At 41.7% G+C, this 22,462-nt stretch overlaps 1 protein-coding gene across 1 annotated transcript; it reads right to left on the bottom strand.

The window, feature by feature from the left end:
• Window positions 1-14,277: 14,277 nt before the first annotated feature.
• On the bottom strand, window positions 14,278-16,460 carry P2RY8 (P2Y receptor family member 8). The gene has a single exon (XM_074156796.1). It carries the CDS (start codon window positions 16,458-16,460, stop codon window positions 15,387-15,389), a length of 1,074 nt encoding a protein of 357 aa, XP_074012897.1. The 3' UTR covers window positions 14,278-15,386.
• Between the last annotated feature and the right edge of the window lie 6,002 nt (window positions 16,461-22,462).

Below are 22,462 nucleotides of genomic sequence, written 5' to 3'. Positions count from 1 at the left end.
CCACTACCCCTCATCCTATCACTCCACTCCCTGATAAGGCGTCCCTCCCCATCTCTCCTGTAGGCTCCCTTCAGGTACTGGAAGGCTGCTGTAAGGTCTCCCTGGAGCCTTCTCTTCTCCAGGATGAACAACCCCAACTGTCTCAGCCTGTCCTCATAGGAGAGGTGCTCCAGCCCTCTGATCAGCTTCGTGGCTATCTTCAACATGACTTCAATACTAACCAAAGAAAAGGAAATTGCAATTGTATGGGTGGTCCTAGAATTTGGGACATACTTCTTATCCAGAGTCATCTTTCTATACTGTGCCTTGCTTTGTGTGGGATGTAAGCAAGCTTGATAAACTAAATTCAGACACTCCAGAGGAGTAAGATGATAATGCAAAATTTTCCAGCTCAAACCAATAGGCCTGATTTTCTTCTTTTTCTCATTTAATTCAGTCTTCCAGTATGGTTTCATTGGCATAGAAACAAAGCAATGAAGTTGAGACTCCAACCCAATGTGTATAAGTTTAAAGAACAGACTTGACAAGAAAGAACGCCTTCTGTTCCTGACAGCTTCTTTTGCTAGACAGTAGTAGAACAAAGATCTGTCTCCAGTCATCTGTAGAGCCTGTAGGGATTCGTGCAACATAACTCATGTTTCTAATGTGTGGCCTCCCATTAACTCCCAAGTAAGACAAGCCTGACCTTGGCTGAATTCTGCTTTTATACTCTTCCTCTGATGTGCACAACAGGCTTTTTGAAGGTAAAATAAATAAATAAAAGACATAGGTGGAATTTCTACCGAGTCTTTTCCATGAAAGTTCAGACAATGTCCAAAAATGGTGATCACATAAAGAATTTTTTATGTGAAGAAAGTGAGATGTAGCTTTTTGATTGTTATTTTTTTAAGGAGTAGTAATTACTAAATTTGTTATTCTAATAAACTTACATGACAAAGAAACAAAGAATGATTTAGTTTATTTAAAAGGCGAAACCATGAAGCTGTTGAAATACACAATTTCACTTACCTTTATGTAATTTTTTGCTGGTCTAACTGTGGATTCAGAGAACCCTGTGTGAGCAAGCTAACCAAAATCATATAAGCTACCACAGCTGGGAGAGGCTTGACAGGTAATCATTATTAACTGCTGCATAGCAGCCTTGCAAAAGTCAGGCAGGACAAGTGTGAGGCTGCAGCGAGATGACCGAGGTGAAGATCAATGACACCAGCAGTTATCAGGAAAGTTTCTGTCTTGGCTGACTATGCTAGTCAAAGATTAGCTTGTCCAAGGTTGGTTATGAAACTGTTGACTTTTTCAAATATCCGAGGTATTTTGAACAAAAGCGAAATAGCAGTTAGAGTTCTGAACTGCAGAGGCCTTTCCTCAATATTTTTGTTCTGGACTTCTCTGCTTTTCTGCCTACACATTTATGCTCTGGCCATCACAGTAATACCTTCTAGCATGTAAAGAATACTGTGATAATCAAATTCTTGTGCATACTTTTATGTATATAGCCATGAGTGTAAGTACTCAACCTGGATGTTTTATTTGGCTGAGTCATCTGTGCAAGCACAAGATCAACTTGATTGGGAAGCAATGCATTTTCATTGCGAAGAAGTTAGTGAATCCCAAGAACGTTGCTATGAAAGGAATGAGCATTTCACTTTGGCTTTTCTAGGATAACTCCATTAATTCTGAGAGCTCAGACTTGTGTTTTTCAAGGAGCCTCTTTCTGCCATTGAAATCCTCGCCATAGGCCAATGTGTCTGCACAGTTCATGAAGTAATTAATCTCGTTTCCATTACTATAGGTAAAAGAAAAATAACATTGGTGGTTTATAGATGGATTCTATTTCACCACCTAATCGTCAGGAACTCTCCTCTGTTTAGAAACATCATTGTATCATTTAACATTACCTATGCTATGTTTTATTTTTGTCTTTTTCTGTACAACTGGTATTTAACTAGCAGTCTTCTGAGCAAAGAGTAACTTGCTTCCTGTAGCACTCTGTCTCCTTGATCTTTTAAGATTGCTTTACATGTTCAACTAGATTGGTGGGTTATGAAGGGGGTATTCTAGGATTTTAAATGAAATTCAGATCCTTGCAAAGTGTGTAAAACAGAAGTACATGTTGGCTCTCAAATTATTTGGTCCTTGCTTCTTGCAGAGTACTGCTGAAGTTTTACTGGAAAATCGTAAGACTTTCAAGAGCCATTTTTCCAGACTCGGGAGTGCTTTCAGGGCGGGTACCCTACATTTCTTTCACTGGTCTCATTGTTTAGCTCTGTGTTCTCATATTCAATTTTTAAGAATCCCTATTAATTCAGTTCTCTTCAGCTCAGGTCTAAATGCTCCTTCCTCCTCTTCTATCCAGCTTGGAAGGCCTGCAATAGCCTAGTGTGTCTACATGATCACTCCCCATAATTTCCTTTCTATTTGAAGTAGAGTGATGTTGCAAGCATATAGAGGTATTCTGGGGAAACCACAGGAAGTCATATTAAATAAGATTTTAAGTTAAATATATGGGCTATATATTACATAATGTCCTGGTAAATGTTTATACATATACTTAATTTGAAGGTGTTTATCCCACATAGCTATCAAATGACATTATACCTTGCCTGTGACGAAACTTCACAACTGCTGAGGGAGTGCAGTATGTCTAGTACCAGAGGAATACCAGCCTGTCTCTCAGGCAGCTCCATGCCCATATCATGCCCATTCAACAAGTGTAAGTGTCAGGTCCTGAACCTAGAGATGAATAACCCCATACACTGGTACAGGTTAGGGGTTAACCTGCTGGAAAGCAGCTCTGCAGAGAGGGACCTGGGAGTTGTGGTGGACAGCAAGTCGACTGTGAGCCAGCAATATGCCCTTTTAGCCAAGAAGACAAATGGTCCCCTGGGGTGCATCAGGAAGAGTATGGCCAGCAGCTTGAGGGAGGTCATCCTCCCCTTTAGTCTGTCCTGGTGAGGCCACCTCTGGAGTGCTGTGTTCAGTTCTGGACTCCCCAGGTCAAGAAAGACAAGGAACTACTGGAGAGAGTCCAGTGGAGGGCTACAAAGATGATCAAGGGAATGGAGCATTTCTCTTATGAAGAAAGTCTGAGAGGCTTGGGTCTGTTTAGCCTGGAGAAGAAAAAACTGGGAGGGGATCTCATCAGCGCTTATAAATGGTGGGTATCAAAAGGATGGAGCCAGCCTCTTTTCAGTGGTGCCCAGTGACAGGACAAGGGGCAACACGCACAAAGTGGAACACAGGACATTCCATCTCAACATGAGGAAAAACTTCTTTACTTTAAGGGTGCCAGAGCACTGGAACAGGCTGCCCACAGAGGTTGTGAAGTCTCCTTCTCTGGAGATATTCAAAATCCACCTCGATGTGTTCCTGTCCAGCCTGCTCTAGGTGAACCTGCTTTGGTGGGGGGGTTGGACTAGATGATCTCCAAAGGTCCCTTCCAACCCCTACCATTCTGTGATTCTGTGATTCACAAAGCATCTTTTAGCAACACAGAAATCATTATCCAAACCATGGTGAAGCATCTTTGGCCAGCATATTTAAGTAGTGTAAGGAGTGTTGCATCCAGTTCTGGGCTCCCCAATTCAAGAGGGATAGGGAACTACTGGAAAGAGTCCAGCGAAGGGCAACAAAGATGATTAAGGGATTGGAGCATCTCCCTTTTGAAGAAAGGCTAAGAGAGCTGGGACTCTTTAGTCTGGAGAAGAGAAGGCTGAGGGGAGACCTTATTAATGCCTATAAGTATCTCAAGGGTGGGTTGAAGGAGGAGGGAGCCAGACTCTTTTCAGTGGTTCCCAGTGACAGGACGAGGGGCAACGGGCACAAGCTGGAACATAGGAGGTTCCACTCGAATATGAGAAAGAATTTCTTCACGGTGAGGGTGACAGAGACCTGGAACAGGCTGCCCAGGGACGTTGTGGAGTCCCCTTCTTTGGAGATTTTCAAGACCCGCCTGGATGCAGTCCTGAGTAGCATTCTCTAAGCAATCCTGCTTCAGCAGGGGAGTTGGACTAGATGGTCTATACGGTCCCTTCCAACTCTAAAAAAAATTCAGTGAAATTCAGTGAAATTTTCTTCCAAGAGTAGTTAAAGAAAGGATGTCAGGGATTCAGACTAGCTGCTTTGGTTTTGGCCTCTGCCACAGAGAAGGTATTGCAAGCTGGAGAAAACTAGAGCCTTAGAAAAAGTATCTCTGTGAACACAACTAAAACCAAGTGAGAGAAGCACAGAATGACAGATTTTATCACTGTGTTGTCCAACAGGACGAGCTGCCAGGTCCATGGCAGTAACACAGGGCAGAAGAAAGAAAAGAACTCTTCCTTCCTGCTAGTTTCCCTCTGATATCAAATGTGTGCTGTAGCCACTGTAGTCCCTTCTGGGTTTAAACGGTGCGCTGCAGGAACATCCCAATATTCATGATGCAGAAGTAGCATCACGGTTACATGTGCTTCCAGCGCTGTCTTTCCCAGCTGTTGCCACAGCTCAGTGTCTGCCGCTGAAAGCAACTCCTGATCTGCAGCTTGCTTTCCCTGTGCTGTTAGCTTGAGGCCAACAATCAGCCTCAGAGGAGAAGACCATGCTGTGCCTAATAGCCCTGTAATTGCTGGGACAGGAGGGTAAGTGTTTGCTGACAACATACCTAGTTATCTGTGTCTTTGATGAGCAGCAGATTATATCGAATCCCTCTCTTAAAGTCACCATTCTGGCTTGTGCTGCAGGGGTATTTCCATCTCCAATGCCAGCATTGCCCCAGTCTCACTCCTGCTGACACTTACATAATCTCTAGAGAAAAAGATGTAGCTTATCAGACTATAAATAGACCAATGTTTCTTAATTGTTTGTATTTGGAAAACACATGCACAAGTTCATAAAATATTTTCAGAAAATGTGTGTGTACGTAATGAACATATTATATACACAACATAGCCATGCTATATATGTGTGTGTATTTATATAAAACACATGTACACATGGATAATGTAAGATACAAATACATATTTGCCTAAGTGTGAAAAATAAATCTTCCTTCTCCTTGTACAGTAAAATGATTACTGCAAAGAAAATGGTATATAGTTAGGGAAAATGAAGATAAGATCCAGAAAAGAGAAGGATTATTGACTCAGCTGGACTCCCAGCTCTTCCAGAAAATTACTTACGAGGCTCCAAGGTCAAGAACATTTGTGGAGCTTGTAGGAATATGCTCATTATTTAAATTTCCACAAGAGGGCAGTACATCCCATAATTTTTCTATGCATTTGCTCGTATATTTTAATTTACAAGTAGCTGCAGAGGGCTGCAACTTGTAAGGACTAAAGACCACTAGAGTCCTAGTTTTAAGTATAAGGATTACTTAATATAATTGGGTATGCCTGCATGTGTGAAAATAGAGGGATAACCAGAGCTAATGTTGTTGTGAAAAGGTCTAGCAGTAGCTTGAAAGAGACACAGAGATTGGAGATATAAAAAGACATTATAAACACATTAATAGGTGCTAAGATATGTTTGTAACAGAACTTAAGGCCCCTCCAGCAAATTTGCATGGTTGTAAGAACAGGAATAATTCCACCTTGTGACCCAAATTGAAAACTAAACTAAAAACTTAGAGTAAATATTGTCAGATTAAAGGCTTTATTTTTGTATTCTATCTTCTCAATCTGATCGGATTTATCAATTGAAAAAAAGTTACTTGCTGTATTTTATCTTATTTTTGTACTCCTTTAAAGGATTAGTTTTAGCAGCATTATATGGGAACACTTGCCTTGTTAAAAAAGCTCAAATATATTGACATTTTGGGTAAAAGTGTACAGAGTGGTTTGCGTTATTCATCAGAATGGGGTGAGATGCCGATGCATTCCACATATACTATGGAAAGCAAGGTGAAACAGGGAAAGGAAAAATGTCAGCCTGTGGACAGTAATGAAGAACTGAGGAACCAGAACCATCAGTGTTGCAGTGCTGAAACTTTTTGAAGGAGAAAAGGCCATTGAGTCTCCATAGAGGGTTTCTAATTGAGAGGGTGGTACAGTCTCTTTGTAGAGGTAAATGATGGGAAGAAGATTCCAGTCATTTAATTTATATATTTGCCTTTATTTTCTGAAGCCATATGGGTTTGGTGAGATGAGAAAGACTTGCAGCCTATTCCTGAGGTCCCCAGGAATATTATTTCCTAGGTCATTACTCAACATGGCTTTCTATCAGGTGAACAAGCTGCTGTTACAATCATGAAGATGGCAGAATCCGAAAACAGCTATCAAGAAGAAGGTGGTAAGAGTCCTGGAATATCAACATTGCTTTTGTGGTGTGGGTCCATGGTAACATGGAAGTCTACCAGCATCTGGATGTCTGAATGCAACCGACAGCCAAAGCAGCTATTGTATGTTTCTGAAACGGAGGAGACAATCATGAATGCTGCCAAGCAGTAAGATCCTTAGCACAACACTTAATATCTACTTTTGATCAGATAAGTTGCACCTTTTGTGCTTGGCAAACCCACATTTCCAGAGATCTGAGCCTCTCTGTGAGATGTTTGCTCAGTATCTAGGTAGTGGTTTAGTTGTCTGTTAATCACATTATTTTCCTTACAGCAGAGATCTGGAGATTTGCTGCTGCTTCCAGCTTTCACACGGAAAGGGCTCCATGTTTCTAAAACAAAACTGCCTGTTTATGAAGAAAACTATTTACAGACATTTTCTGACTGTAGTTGGCCTCTGTCAGAGACTGACTTTCTGGATCTTTTTCCAAACTCTCACTGTATTCCCCCCCACACTCCTCCCACCCTGGCTGCCACAGAGGTTACCTCTTCAGTCACTCTCCCATCTCCATTTTGAATCTGTTTATACCTCCCTTAAGTCTGTTGTCCTTTCTCCTTTGATGAGGCTGCTCAGATACATGGCAGAGAAGCCAAGCCTTTGAGTTTTCTCAGATTTAAGGCACTCAACAAAACACTTCCCCATTTTTCTTGCACCTCGTTGTATCCAACAACAGCAGTTAAGAGTACGTAAGATATTGGAGAAAGCTTAAAGGGGCAGTTAGCCTTGGCAGCTCCCACCGGGACAACATGGACACTTTATTTCCTGCATCTGAGTAATTCTGTCACGCCAGAGCCAGGGCATGTGGGCAGTGGGGCAGAAACTGAGGAAAGAGGACCATCAGTGTCCCAGTGCTGAACATTTCTGCAGAAGGAAAAGAAAAAGACTGATTGCAGGCCATCATCAGGAGCCAAGATAGTCAAGCAGGGGGTTGAGGTATTTATTTATGCTAAAGACTAGGAAGGTATTCTGTCTAGCAGATCTGAACTTCTTGTTTCATAATTAAAGAAGCCTGAGAGTCTCCTCGTTTGATAAGATATTCCAGCTGTTTAGACTTTAAGGAAAAATACTAGAAGTCTTAAGACTTTCAACCAAACCACAAAAGACCAGGAGTTCAGCAGGAGTCCAGACTTCAGACAGGCAGGTCTTTTTTTGTCAAATAAAAAAGCAAGCTTTAAAAAAGATATTTCAACTAAGCATTATACTCTATTATGCGCTCCATAATTACACTTTATAAGTCTGACAAGAGAACACTTACTTGCAAAAAAATTAATCCAGAATGAATGTAATCCAAATATATCAACATTAATAGTAGGATTGAAATTTTGCTCTCAGTAACTCCTTTTAAGACTATGAACTGCAGCATAAATGAAGAAAGACAGTACAAGATTTATTCCAATAGAGAGTTCCTCTTTTTTTTTCAGGATGGAATTAATTATGAAGTACAATAACCAAAGCTTATATCCTAATCATTCCTGTGAGAGTCATTTTATATTACAAATTTCATTTTGGGCACTTAAAAGAACTGCGGCTTTAGATAAATCCGAAAAATTTGCCAATAAAACTGATTCTCCTAATGGACTTTTCCAGGACAAGATACAGTCAAAATATCTTAAATCAGCTTCTCTGAAGGAACCTGTCAGGTCCTTGGAAAAGACTAGTGTTAAATGCTCTTTCAGCAAAGGGACACAAGAGGTCTAGCCGGTGTGTTTGTGACAATTCAGGGCAAGGAATCATACTCTTGACCAGTGCAGCTGCAGCTCTTAAGAGTAGATTGGGCTGCTACGTGAGAAGTTGAAAGAGAGCCAGCAACTGCAAATGGCCCTGCCCCAAGGGGACAATGAAGTCTGCTGCTAGTCAGCTCTAGCAGCAGCAGCCTTCAAGAGAGTCAGGTGGTGGAAAAATGAGAACAAAGGTGAGAAGAGATGTTAGAAATGGAATTAATAATTATATGCTTTGAAACAGAATGGGTTAGCTGTTACCAGCAGCCAGAGGGCTTTGCTGAAGAGCAATACACAAGTTCCTTTTTACCTGAACATGAGGGACTGCTCGACCAGGGGGGGTTGGACAAGGTGACCTTCAGGGGCTCTTCCAACCTCAATCATCCTGTGATTCTGTGACTTGTCAACAGGGCTAAGTGACAGAGGGCCAAGCTTGTGCCCCGGGGGGAGCCTTGGGTACCCTCAGCTCCCTCCCTGGCTCTGGGACAGCCGCTTCCAAGACAGAAATGCGCAATGCTCCCCACTGAATCCCCCCTGGCATCACCCCAGCAGGCAGGGTGGCAGAGGCCAGGCTCCAAGGCAGCTCTGGCAGGCCTTACATGGGAGCATGAGACTGATTAGAGTGGGGCCAAAGGCCTATCCAGCTAACAGTGTCCTTCCTCAAGGACTGACATTTCAAGAAAAGGAAGAACAGGGCAATCGCATAATGTCACTTTCCCTTAATACTGCTCCAACCTCTGACCATTTTAACCTGAGGGGGTTTCCTGAGTTTGTTGTTTGCCTATTTAGTAACCTACAGTGGATTCCCCAATTATACTATAAGTCATGAGAAGATATACTAATTTTCCCTGGTTTTGAGCTTGGATCTCATTAGCTTATGTATTGGGTTTGCCTGGCAAGGTTTTGGTAGCAGGGGGGCTACAGAGGTGGCTTCTATGAGAAGCTCTAGAAGCTTCTTCCATGTCTGATAGAGCTGATGTCAGCTGGCTCCAAGACTGACCCACCGCTGGCCAAGGCTGAGCCCATCAGCAACAGTGGTGGCGCCTCTGGGATAACATATTTAAGGAGGGGAAAAAGCCTGCACAACACCATCAGCAGTCAGAAGAGAGAAGTGAGAATATGTGAGAGAAACAACTCTGCAGATGCCAAGGTCAGTGAGGAAGGAGGGGGAGAAGGTGCTCCAGGTGCCAGAGCAGAGATTCCCCTGCAGCTCATGGTGAAGACTATGGTGAGGCAGGCTGTCCCGCTGCAACCCATGGATGTTAACAGTGGAGCAGATGCCCACCTGCAGCCCATGGAGGACTGCGTCAGAGCAGGTGGATGCCCAAAGCAGGCTGTGACCCTGTGGGAAGCCCACACTGGAGCGGGCTCCTGGCAGGACCTGTGGACCTGTGGAGAGAGGACCCCATGGTGGAGCAGGGAAAGAGTATGAGGAGTTTTAAGATTTAGTTTTTATTTCTCATTATCTTACTCTGTTTTGATTGGGAACAAATTAAACTAATTTCTCCAAAGTAAGCCTATTTTTACCTGTGACGGCAATTGGTGAATGATCTCTGTCTATTCTTATCTCGACCCATGAGCTTTTCATTATATTTTTCTCTCCCCTGTCCGGCTGAGGAGGGGAGTTATAGAGCAGCTATGGTGGGGCACCTGGTGTTCAGCCAGGGTCAGCCCACCATAGCTTAATGTTATTCCCCAGTTCTTGCTTGGGCAAATACAGTGAAACTCATCCCTATCAGCTTCTGAACTCCAGTGAGGATTTTGTAGACCTCTTTCCTACCTACCTTACATTGTCTCTTTTCTGAGCTGAAGAGTCCTAAACTATTTAACTCATAAGGTTTTAAATTCATACCTTAGATCATCCCACATGCGCATCTCTTGACCTTTTCCACTTCTTGTAGATCCTGTCTGTGATGAAGAGACCAGAAGTGCACAAAGTAAACAAGGTGTGGGTGAACCATGGATTTCTACAATGCCAAGCTGATGCATGGAATTATGTATTATGATTCATTGTGGTCACCAGTGAGCAACATTGTTGTGTACACAAAGCTATGACTGGATTTCCCCGTGGGCATTACTTCACACTTGCCAACACTGAATTTTGCCCTCAAACATTTGTGCTATCATGCACACCTTTGGGCATGTAAGCATCTCCTTGGAGAAACACCACTCAATGTAGACCTGATGTTATTTTAAACACTTTGAACTGGAAAAAATGTCAAAAAATGATTGAGTGACTTTAGGATGAGCTCTGGCCCTCTCATGTTTCAGCATAGATGTAGCCAAACAGATTGTGAACTCAAAATGGAGCACAGTCATTCTAGGGAGCGTTTATCAAGGTGCCACCAGACCTGACTGTCTCTGCCTAGCCCTCCAGGGCTCCCCCCACCCTGCCCAGGGCCCAGGACCCCAGGTCCACCCCCCAGGGCCGTGAGCCCTTGCCCCAGTGATGTCCCAGCAGGGCCGGTCTCCAGCTTCTCACAGCCCTGTCCTGCCCTGCCATGGAACCCCTGAGCTGGGCCCACCTGTGGACCCACGTCCAGCTTTGGCCCATCCCCGTCTCCAGGGAGGTGCCTGATGTCCAGGGCTGGGACTGCCCCAGTGCCCCCGGCTGCCCTGTGCCTGGCTGGGGGTTGGAGGGGCCCTGGCTGCCAGGTGCCTTCAGAAATGCATTAAAATTTAAAAATATATGTATTTGGTACACCTATTGGGCAAGAAGAAGGATCCCAAATTAGCCAACATCTCATTCAGGTATTGCTACTTTTAAAATTTGTGTGATGGCGTATGCCAGAGCCAGTTTCTGAGATACACATACAAAAAGAAAAAATATGAACAGGTATGCAAAAAAAAAAAAAAAAATCAGTCTTCAAAATGCTTGGAAAAAACAAGAGAATTAAAACGATACAGGAATCTAAAAAAGGCTCAGTAGCAATGGGAAACAGATTAATTTTATTTCATAAGTTGGTTTTCCTGCCCTCTTGTAAGCTTGAAAGTTTCTCACACATTGCAGATGCAAACAAAGGAAAGAATCTTAAATCATGTCTTTTTTTATAGTGGGTTTTTTATTGTTATATATACAAAAAATCCAAGCACATCCATAGATTAAATTGCTGAACAATAGTTAAAACAAAAAAACACAAAATAATAATCCCAGAATGAAACAGAAGTCTATACATTCACGTCTTCTCAGTAAAATTAAATTAGCCACAGAGGCAATCAAGTAAGCATGTCAACCAGGACCCATATTCCCTAAACCAGAGGCAATATAGACGTGCTTCTTGATAATGTCTCAAATGGCAATCTAGATATATATGTGTATATATTTTTTACATATATGTATGTATGCCAACTTACACCCACTGACCAAGGAGGGTAGAAGTCTTGCTACCTTGTGGTGCCCCAGAAGGACGTGTTTCCAGTGTCAAAGAACAGTATGTTGGGTCACTTTAATGATTTCTCTTCTTCCTCTCTAAAAAAAGGCCTCCAAAACTTCACAGTATATGTTGTTGGACTCAAAAGATTTCAGTCACGGGGTTCTTTTCCGTATTCCTTTCTCAAGGAACAATCCCGCTGGGATTCCCAAATGGGAATTTTGCCTAATCTGAGCTAACTAGAGATTACTTAATAAAATGTCATGAAGAGGTACCTGAAGGACGCATCCTTCCTATTCCTTTTTAGACAATGTCAGAAGAGGAATGAAGGGCTATGAAAAGCTACATGAGGCTGCAGAGAAGAACATTTTCAGTCAGTTGTGAGCATCTTTTCCCTCTTGCAAAAAAAAGCAATTCAGTATTTTTCAAAATATAGCAGTTGATGTCCAAAGTGCAAAATTTCTGCCTTTTTGGCTCCATTTGGTGTCAGTTACAGTTCAGTCACATTGCAGTGCTTGAGGATCAGGTTTGAGATAAAACAAAGTGAAAATCTGCATTAGAGCTAGGAGATGTAATGGTCTGCATTGTAAAAACACCGGGATGTTTAAAAAAAAAAAAAAAAGGAAAAAAAAAGGGAAAAAAAAGGAGAGCGATTTCAGCATAACATCCAAAAAAGTTTCTGCCATAGCAAAATGCTGAAAACAGTTTTGGTGGTGAGAAAGACAGAATTCTGTGAAAGTGAATAGTGAAGGGACTTGAAGAGCAAGGTGAAACCATGCACTGCTAAATTAATATACATATTTTCAAAACATAAGTTAACTAACTGAATTTCTGCCTGACAGATGTGGGAAGGCTTAGGAAGAGCCATCCTTCTTTCTTCGGAGATCCTGGTGCAAGCAGGCATTTTGGAGCATATGCTAGACCCGACACAGGAGCTCAGAGCCTCAGAGTCACACAGGAACATAGATTCATAGATTGGTCCAGGCCGGAAGTGACCTCCAAAGGTCATCTAGTCCAACCTCCCCACAGTCAGCAGGGACACCCCCAACTAGACCAGGTTGCCCAGGGCCTCGTCGAGCTTCACCTTGAATATCTCAAGGGAAGGGGCCTCAACCACCTCCCTGGGCAACCTGTTCCAGTGTTCCACCACCCTCATGGTAAAGAACTTTTTCCTAATATCCAATCTAAATCTCCCCTTCTTCAACTTAAAACCATTGCCCCTCGTCCTGTCACTGCAGGCCTTTGTAAACAGACCCTCCCCAGCCTTCCTGTAGGCCCCCCTCAGGTACTGGAAGGCTGCTATGAGGTCTCCGCGGAGCCTCCTTTTTCTCCAAGCTCAACAACCCCAGCTCCCTCAGCCTGTCCTCATAGCAGAGGTGCTCCAGCCCCCTGATCATTTTGGTGGCCCTCCTCTGGACTCGCTCCATCAGGTCCATGTTCTTTCTATATTGAGGGCTCCAGACCTGCACACAGTGCTCCAGGTGAGGTCTCACCAGAGCAGTGTAAAGTGGCAGAATCAACTCTCTGGATCTGCTGGCAACACTTCTTTTGATGCAGCCCAGGACGTGATTGGCCTTCTGGGCTGCGAGAGCACATTGCCTGCTCATGTCCAGCTTCTCGTCCACCAGCACCCCCAAGTCCCTTTCCTCAGGGCTGCTTTCTAATACCTCATCCCCCAGTCTGTATTTATACTGAGGATTGTTTCTTCCCAGGTGCAGAATCCTGCACTTGCTTTTGTTGAACCTCATGAGGTTCACCTGGGCCCAACTCTCCAGCCTGTCCAGGTCCCTCTGAATGACATCCCATCCCTCTGGTGTATCGACAACACCACACAGCTTGGTGTCATCTGCAAACTTGCTGATGGTGCTCTCAATCCCTCTGTCTATGTCTTTGATAAAAATGTTAAACAGTACTGGTCCCAGGACGGACCCTTGAGGGACACCACTTGTCACTGCAAGTCTGTCACATATTCAGTAGGCTCCTCTCTTTCAGAACATGTGAGGTGATTTCAAGTAGCAAGCCCACCTCACGGCACGTACGCACCCAGCACACAGGCTGGTAGTGCAGGGTAGCTTCCAGGCAATTTGACGGGAAGGTTTGGACGGTTTACGTATCACTAAGGTTGGCCTTGTGGGCAGAAAATGTGCAGCTCAATTAAAACTAACACTGTGAAATGCCACAAAACACCTCAGATGGCTTTTGAAAGGTTTTACGAGGTTCACTCACGTTTGTCCTGCTCCAATAACTGACAACGCTTTAGCAGAAGATAGGACGTACAAATGCCACAGTTGATTTTGTGGTTATCCAGCCTCTATCAGGAAGAAATTTGTGGTGATTAGTGGTGGAAAAGAAGGCAGATTTTAAGGGCCTTGGGTGTTGTCTTTTATTTAGGCACAGGAGCTCAGAAATCAGGATAGCGTGGTGTCGGAACCAGCTATCCATGATGTTGAAGACAGCCTCCTACTCAGCGTAGGATGGAGTCACAGCGCAGCAAAAGGATACCATATAGCTTTGTCTTGCTTGTGAGGGGAAACTTGTCTGGCTCTGTCGGGTATTTTTTGGCTCCTCACCATCAATGAGGGCCAAAAGTAGGTAAAAAGCTGTCAATATTACAGGAAAAACTTTGCTTTTGTCTGTTCCCACCACATATTCTGTAGCAGTTGTCTTTCCAAGCACACAGCCAGTTGTTGAGATGTGAGAAGAATTAAAACATGATACATTATATGCAAACGTGCTGGAGAAGGATACTACAGAGAGGAGTCCCAAACACAGGACTGCACAATCAAGCTATTTCCAGTAACCTACTTCCAGGGCATTTGGTACATCTCCCACCATCAAGCCTTGCTTTCATTTTTTTCTTCTTTTTTTTTTCATTTGCCCACTTGAAAGAAGTGTGTTTCTGACATCTGGCCATAGGGACAGGTTTTCATCTGTTTTTTCCTGGCATAAAATCACTCTAGTCTGTGGCTGAATTCTCATATATTCATCTGAAAATCTGGTTAATAATCTACACCATTGCCATAAGGAAGATAAACCCACTGTCCGTGCACTATTAAAGCTAAATTCCCTGCTGAGGTGGATAGTGCTTCTGCGTATAACCTACAGTCAATTGGTGAAAATGACTTGCTGATACCAATCACATACGAGCAGCAGCATTATGACTGTAGAAGGTTGATGTGAGAAAATGAGTTTTCTTAAATCAACTGGTCTCCACTGTCCTGATAAATTAATATCTTCAAGAAATGAAAATATAATCCACTCAGCAGCTGAAGTAGTCTCAAACATTGTAAGTTCTAGCTTCCCTTTTATTGTACGAGATATTTTGCTATATAAAATTGAAATAAATAATATGAGTCAACCTAACCTTTTCAAAGGTTAGTGTGGTTTTGTTCTGATAAACAGTTGGGTGAGTGTTGTGGTGAATTCACAGTGGCTATGCATTATGCATTAATGGTAAAATGACAAGCTATACTTACTGATTCTTTTATAGAAATACAAGAGAGAAAGAAATACATTTTTAAAAAAAATTAAAAAAATGAACAAACAAAAATAAGAACAAAAATGCAGCACATATTGCTTAGAAAAATAACTCCCCTACCCCAAGTCCGACTTCAGTGTATGCTCTAATTCATATACAGTAATATTTCACATTCACTGAGAATCACAAACTTTTGGTCGAACAACTGAGATCATACAACCTGAAAGTAATTTTTGTTCAAAACTTATCCCTTGGTTTCATACAGTAGGACTAATTCCAGGCCAACCCCTGATTATCAATGCTGGGTTTGCTTCAGTGCCTCCTTGAATAAACTCCATTCCTTTAACGCTTCCATTTCTTACCAGAAGATACTGAAGTAGGATGCGCAATGTATGACTTGAGTTCTCTCACTGGAGCATGGTATTTTGAAGGTAGCCACTCAAAAAGAAATGTTTTCTGTGTCTACTCATGGATCTCAAAGGTGCCCTTCTTCTGGGGATGTTTAAGGCTAAAAAACACTTTCCTGCCTTTGCAAATAGACCTTTACTCCCTCTAACCCATCCATAGGTCCACTTGACATCGACCTGGCTGACATGGTCCTGCCAGAGAATAAACTTTCCCTCCTGGTTTCCAAACTGTCACTGAGCAGTACCTTCGGGCGAAACACTTGCATGAATTTCTGGTAAAATTCTTTGGATGCAAAATAATAAATGAAGGGATCTAGGCAGTTGTTGAGGCAACTGAGGCACAAGGAGAGCTTGTAGGCAGGGTACAAACTGCTGTCATAAAACAGGCGGATGATCATATGCGCAAGTAGGATAAAGTTATTTGGAGCGAAGCAAGTGATGAATACCAGAAGGACTATCAGCGCCAGGTATATGGATCTTGTCTTCTGCCTGTTACCATATCTGCTTGATGTCTGAATAAGCTTCCGAATGGTGCCAATATAGCATCCAACTGTTACGACAAAAGGGATCAGGAAGAGCACGAAAAACAGTGTGAGGAGAAAGGCTACCCAGGCTGCGAAGCTGGGCAGCATATCCCATTTGAGGACATCAAAACAGGTTACAATTCCCAATTCTTTCACTTCATAAGTCAAATCTGTGCTTTCTAGTGGGTAGAAGGCTAGGAGCAAGAAAATCCACATACCTAGGCATGCAGCCAGGGCATATCTTTTTCTTCTCCACTTGATCAACTTCATGGGATATACCACACCCATGTACCGCTCGATGCTGATACAGGTCATGGTCAGAATGGAAGAATACATATTGGAGTAGAACATCACGGTCACGAGGCTGCAAAGAGTCTTGCCAAAGGTCCAGTGATTGCTTTGGATGTGATAAGAAATCTGGAAGGGAAAGCAGCAGGCCAGCATGAGATCTGTGATGCTCAGGTTGATCATGAAGATAACGGAAGGCGTTTTGGGTTTGATGTGCCAGCAGAGTACCCAAAGAGAGAACAAGTTGCCAGGGATACTGATCATAGCCACCAGTGAATACACAACTGGGAGGGTGATGGAGATAGCTTTATTCTGGAGCATTGCCAGCGTTTCAGCGTCCAGGTGGGATCCGTTTTTAACCATTATTCACAAGGGGGTTGTTGATCCCTATATACCAGCTGGATCATGAACACTTGGCTTAAACACCTAGAGGACAAAGTCAAGAGAGAAAAGAAATATGTCAAAACAGAAATTAGGAACGTACTTCTTCTATTAATCAAACTAAGAAAAAGACCTATGTAGTTTGACAGATTATCTCTGAATGAATGGAATCCATTAAAATTACCTCCTGAAAACTCTTTCCTCCCTCCAAATGATGGCTTTCTGATACTTTTTGCCATCTATATGTTACCGCTCCTCTTTTGTTTTTGTAACATAAAGAAAATCACATATCACAAATAGAAATTAAATTGACAGCTGCATGAGAACACTATACCATAGGATCTTCATGAGCTAAACACATCCTATCTATTCTAGATGTCATGACCTTGCTTCTTGTAATGCACAATATTTTCTGACTATTTTTTTTCCCCTCAACTAAACAGTGATCCATTCCAAGTAAGGGCTGGATATTTTTTTTTTTTCAGTTGGGAAAAGGAGAACATGTAATCTATTGTTCTTGGTATATTCATGATATAAAAAGAATATAAGGAAAACACCATGTATAATCAAGAACCAGGGACAGATTGCAGTTGCTTGTACCGGTTTACAGGCTGAAGGGACCAGCCAAAAGAAGTAACAAACCCTCTTCTGACAAAAAGAAAAGCTGTTGAGTTTCAATTTCTGCAAGATGTAAATTGTTAAAAAATGTTCTGTTTGCAGCTGTCTTACTGGCATCACCTGTAATTCTGCAAAATTAGTTTCAGTGTTGCAGTCTGCAAAGCAAAACCATGCTTTCACTGTCTGGCCTGTGTAGATCTTTCTTAGCAAACGCAATACCTTATGGTTTAGCTTATTTATTAGCTGATTAATTTTATGTAGTGCAGCAGCATTTAGCAGCTGCAAGCAAGAACTCATGCCTTAGTGTGCTACAGGCACGCGTGTTTACTTTCATTAAGCTGCAAGTACAAGGGTGCAGACTCGCAAAAGAACAGGGTCAAAAAAGTGAAGAAATGGCAATGAATGACTGGAAAGACAGAGAACAGAGCAACAGTAAGTTCTGTGAAGAGTGGCAACAGGGGCCTGAAAAGGCTGCTGGGCCAAGCCATCCGGTAACACTGGGCACATCTGTGCTGTCTAATAAGAAGGGGGCAAAGAGCTGGTTCAGGCACACACTCCCGCTTGTGGACTCTGATCACCTGCACTGTTTAATCCAAGCATCTCTTTGCAAGACACACCTGTGGTAGGTGGTTAGATTAAAAAAAGCGTAGGTACCAGTCAGTTGCTGTCACTTAACCTCAGATGTAGTTAAATAAGACCTTTAATTGTGTGGCCATAGCCCATGAGCAGTGTAACAGTTCAGTTCTTAGACACGTCAGCTCTCGGTGCTAGCTAACTCTAGCTGGAAATAGCCATTCTGATAAAAACAGTGATTTCTGACATTACTGAATAACTTGCTAGACCTTTCACAAAATAACTGTTGATGGTTCCTGAGACCTGGCAAAGGTGAAGTCTGTGCTGAAGGCTGTAGTGCAGTAGAGATACTCAACCCTCAAAATAAACTGAGTGCAAATGCAGAAAAAGCACAACTACAGCAGCAAGAAGCTCAGTGAGGGCTTATTTTTGTTGTTTCTTGATCTGATCAATTTGACATAGTGCTTCAAATGTCAGCTAAAAATATTCAGAAGTAGTGAGAGTCAGTATCAAACAAGTGATGTTAACTAATGTTGCCAGTCTTTCAGGAGCTTCTAGCTGAGCTGTTGGAAGCCCAGAAAAAGGCAGAAGAAAATAGGAGTTGCAAAGAAGTCGGAGATGTGTTCCTAATGTATCACGCACACGACACAGAGCAAACATGTTCCAAGCAATGAGCACATCACATGATCACAACTGCAAAAATCCCATTGAGCCAAATCCATTGTGGATGAAATTCTGTTCTTGTCAGTGGAGCTATATCAAGAACGAAACTAACTCTACAGTTTTCAGAGGAACTTGAAAAAGCACTCACTGACACAACGCTCTCAGAAAAAAACCTCAATGCTATCTATTTCAACTCTTCTATCTATGTCTTACTGTAGTAAATACCTATTCATGAACTGTTGCCTCAAAAATCCAAGTGGCACCCCTTTGTGCTTAACAACTCTAAGCTTCCTAAAACAAATAGAAAATTTTTATCTGTATTGCAGTATTTACAGTATTTATCTAATAAAAAGCCTTTGCAAGTGAAAGATATTTGCTCTCACAGGCTAAGGGACCTCACCCCTAGATACTATTCCTATAGAAATTGTATGTATTTGGGAGGTAGGAGTATAAGTGAAAATTTCCATTAAATCTGTCACACTGGTCATAAAGCTATTGAATAACTCTTACATTTGGTTTTGTGTTAGGGCTAATCACTAATCACTAGGGCTAATTCTAAACTTGCTTTTTCTGAGAGCACATCCCGATAATAAGGTGATAAAAAAATGCACACATAGATGCTGCAGTATGCAAAACAGTGTCAGGATTCATGGCCTGACTATGGGCAAATTTTATGCACTTGTGGAACACTACCTTCAGTAAAACACAAGTGCCTCCCAAATTTAGGCACCTCTTGAATAGGGGTTGAAAGGCACCAGATTTTGTGGTTGGGTGCCTACAAGAGCTCTCCAAAAAGGGTAGGTCCCCTTGGCATGGTTTTCAAAAAGGAAGGTGTCCATCACAAGGAGCAAAAGAATAACAATGCAATGGTCCCCTAGCATCTTCTGCAGGGGAGGAGGGGCTATGCAAAGCACACAAGACTGTTGCAAGTCATTCTCAAGGGCAAATATCCTCTTGGGGAAATTTGGAACACAGAAAATCTTCCCTGCAATTTTGCCTTTTGTTTTGCCAAATCCTTCTGGGGCTCTAATCCTGAATTCCTTGTTCAGGAAAACCTGGGCCAGCAGAAATTCCTGCTCTGAGTCACCCTTACTTGTGATGCATTGCTTTTTAGATGCCCAGGTTAAGCTGCTGGAGCTACAGTGTAGAACTTCAACGTACTTTACCTCTCGCATTACTGCATCTACTTGGGTTTAGTTAATACTATATTTATATTTTCATCTTGTTCAGGGTAACTTTATGTCCTTCCCTCACTGCAACCACAGTCTCTTGTGGTTTAACTTGAAAATGTCATAAACCAAGTGAGAAAGTAGTCTTTATGAGGATTAGAATTAGATTCCCCTTACATTTTATGAGTTGCTTCCTTTCAATTTCAGGTTTCCAACCCAATTCAAATCAGTAGAGCTTGCATGGATTCTCTGCAAGAGAAACTTTACTGCAGGATAATTTTAAAACATCAACCCTCAGGTAAAGTTTCATATGCATAATCTGTAAAAATATAGTTCTGTTACATAAATATCCCAGTTAGAAAGACATGGTTTTGCTTTTATTTTGGGGTCGGCTATATTTAAACTACAACAGACAGATGCACACACAGGTAGACAGAAACAAAAACTCAATAAGGATTCTTTAAGTGAGAAGATCCAGCCTTATTGTCATTTACATTGGTCCTCAAGCATCTGACACAGAAAGAGAAAAGTTAAGCTTTTCTGCTTGCCTCATTTCTGAAATGTTTAGTGGGTGGATGTATTTTAGTTTTATATTAGGTACTAACAGCACCTACAGCCTCTGGACTAACCCTCACTAAATCCAGGTAGGATTTTTTTGCTTCTCTTCGTACTCACTGGCTCATGGCACTCTGCATACAAAGCTCACTTGGAAATTCAGTAATGCCAGGTTTTCATCTGAGCTGTAACCATAAGCAAAGGCGACAGCTGTTTAGTGCCTTTTTGACAGGAATGGTATTTCCTTTCCCTTCAATTGACAAAAGATGACAGATAAAACATTAAAGGGTATACTGAAAATCAAACAGTAAAAAATCAGAAGAGGACTGTGTTGTTTCTTGGCCATGGAAGAGTAACAACAGAGATGTATCTACTTTCTTTTTAGGGGATTACTAAATAAAAAACTGATGTGTTTCCTCTCTTGTATCTATTGTCTTCCTGTTATTGGTGTCAAGTACACCTGTGAAAAAGACTGCAAAGCCTGTGAGCCAAATGAAGACCAGAATGACCATTTTATAAAAAGTTTTGTGATTCGACATGGAAAAATAAATCTCAAAACATATCATGCAGCAGAAAGCCTTCCAAAACATATTCTGTTTCATAGTTTTCGGTTCACTACATGTCAAAGCACTATTGTGTAAAAAAAATAATGTCTTATTTCATAAATTCTTTGATATTGTTACACTTTTGTAAAGACACTCTTCCAGCTCAAGAATGTAGGATGGCATATTCCAGATTACAGGAAAACTAAACTGAATTCCTATTTCAACTCAATTGCAAACAGATCCAGAATGAAGCAAAATGAAAGCACAAGTTTTATTGTAAGCACTTAGAGAAGTCATACTAACAGTTCTTAATCAATGTAAATGTGGCTGAAGAATGTATTTTTTTTCTCAAAAGACTACATTTTTTGAAAATAATTTTTAAATTATTTTTTACTTCCTCAATTTAATACTGTTGCAAAGCAGTAGCAAGAGCCAAAGGGTTAGGATAGTTTATGTTTACGTAAACGTAGCTGAAATTGCTGAAAACTTAAGGATCCTCAGCGGACAGTGTTCCTGCTGGAGACTGTCTGAATTGCTAGTGAGGTGAAAGAATGTTAGACAAGCACAGAAAACAGACAATTAATTTCTATCGTAGGCTGAGTATGAGGCAAAGAAGTAAGGCAAGGAGCCAGGAGCCAGTTATCTTCAGTTGAGGGAAAAGTGACAGAAACACTTTGATATTTAGATAGACTAAGGGGTTTTAGCAGAGGAACAAGAAAAAAAAAGATGTGTTTGTAACACATCTCAGTTATTTTTGCTAAAACATCGTTGGTGTGATTCAGAGAAGCACTTCTGCAAATGTTCAGGTTCACCAAACCGAGGAATGTAAATGAGTACCTCTCTGATTGCCTGTTCCTTAAACTGATCACAGGCTTTACCGAAAGAGGCTGCAGGTTTTGTCTGGATGGTTCTTTCTCACCCTTGCAATAAGCTTTCATGCAAATTTTAGCTTGCAGGGTTACATCTCTACATCTCTAAAAGCCAAGGGTTTGGTTCACTTAGTCAAGATCTGAACATAAGTCTTCTAAGAAACTTCTTTGTATTGGGCCTTCCCTGTTGTTTTTGCTGATTCCTTTTTTTTTTTTTTTCTCTGTTGATTTGTTCTGAGTATCATTATTGCAAGGTCAGAAACTGTTGCTGAGCCTGTACTTATGTTATCACAAAGGCATTATTTCACACTAGGCTTTAGCTCATCTTCTTTTAAGAATAAATACATTTGGGAAATGAGACTTCTACCCCCTGTGCACTTGTGTGTACAAGTGTTTCTGAGCAAAAAAAACCAACTCTGAAAACATCTAAGTAGCTGCAATATTCCTGACCTTCTATACCATTAAGCTTTAGAGAAATAAAACTGTTCTTTATGTCTTATTTTTCACCAGAGATTATTCCGATAAAGGACATGAGAAAACCATACGTATGCCTTCACTGCAAAAGGTTTCGTACATTTTACAATGAAAGGGGTATATTATAATCAGTATATTAATCAAAAACTCTTGCGGAGACAAACTTCAGTCTTTATCTCAGTACACCTAGTCAAAGTAAACCCTATGGTGGTTATAGCTCTGACCTCAAATAGTTAGGGCAAGGTAAAACAAGAGTGTCTTCTCTCCACAAGGTTTTCACATTGAGAGGTTAAAAAAACACACTATTTTTTCAGTTAGAAAATGTAGAAGCATTACCAGCTTTAGTGTGGTGGAGGGCTGCATGTCTGTTGAGCTTGTTAGCTATATCAATCTAGACAAAAGCAGCTTTATTCAAAAGTGAAGAAAAAGAATCCTATCATTTCTGCCTATTAGAGAGTGCTTCTCTTCACCAGCCTGAGAGAGCGCAAGTGGGAGGCTTCATCCAGATTCAAGCAAAG

The sequence above is a fragment of the Numenius arquata genome, chromosome 1, assembly GCF_964106895.1.
Source record: "Numenius arquata chromosome 1, bNumArq3.hap1.1, whole genome shotgun sequence".
Taxonomy (NCBI): Eukaryota; Metazoa; Chordata; class Aves; order Charadriiformes; family Scolopacidae; genus Numenius; species Numenius arquata.
Note: the sequence above shows the minus strand (reverse complement) of the source record. Positions and strands in the feature narration are given on the sequence as shown.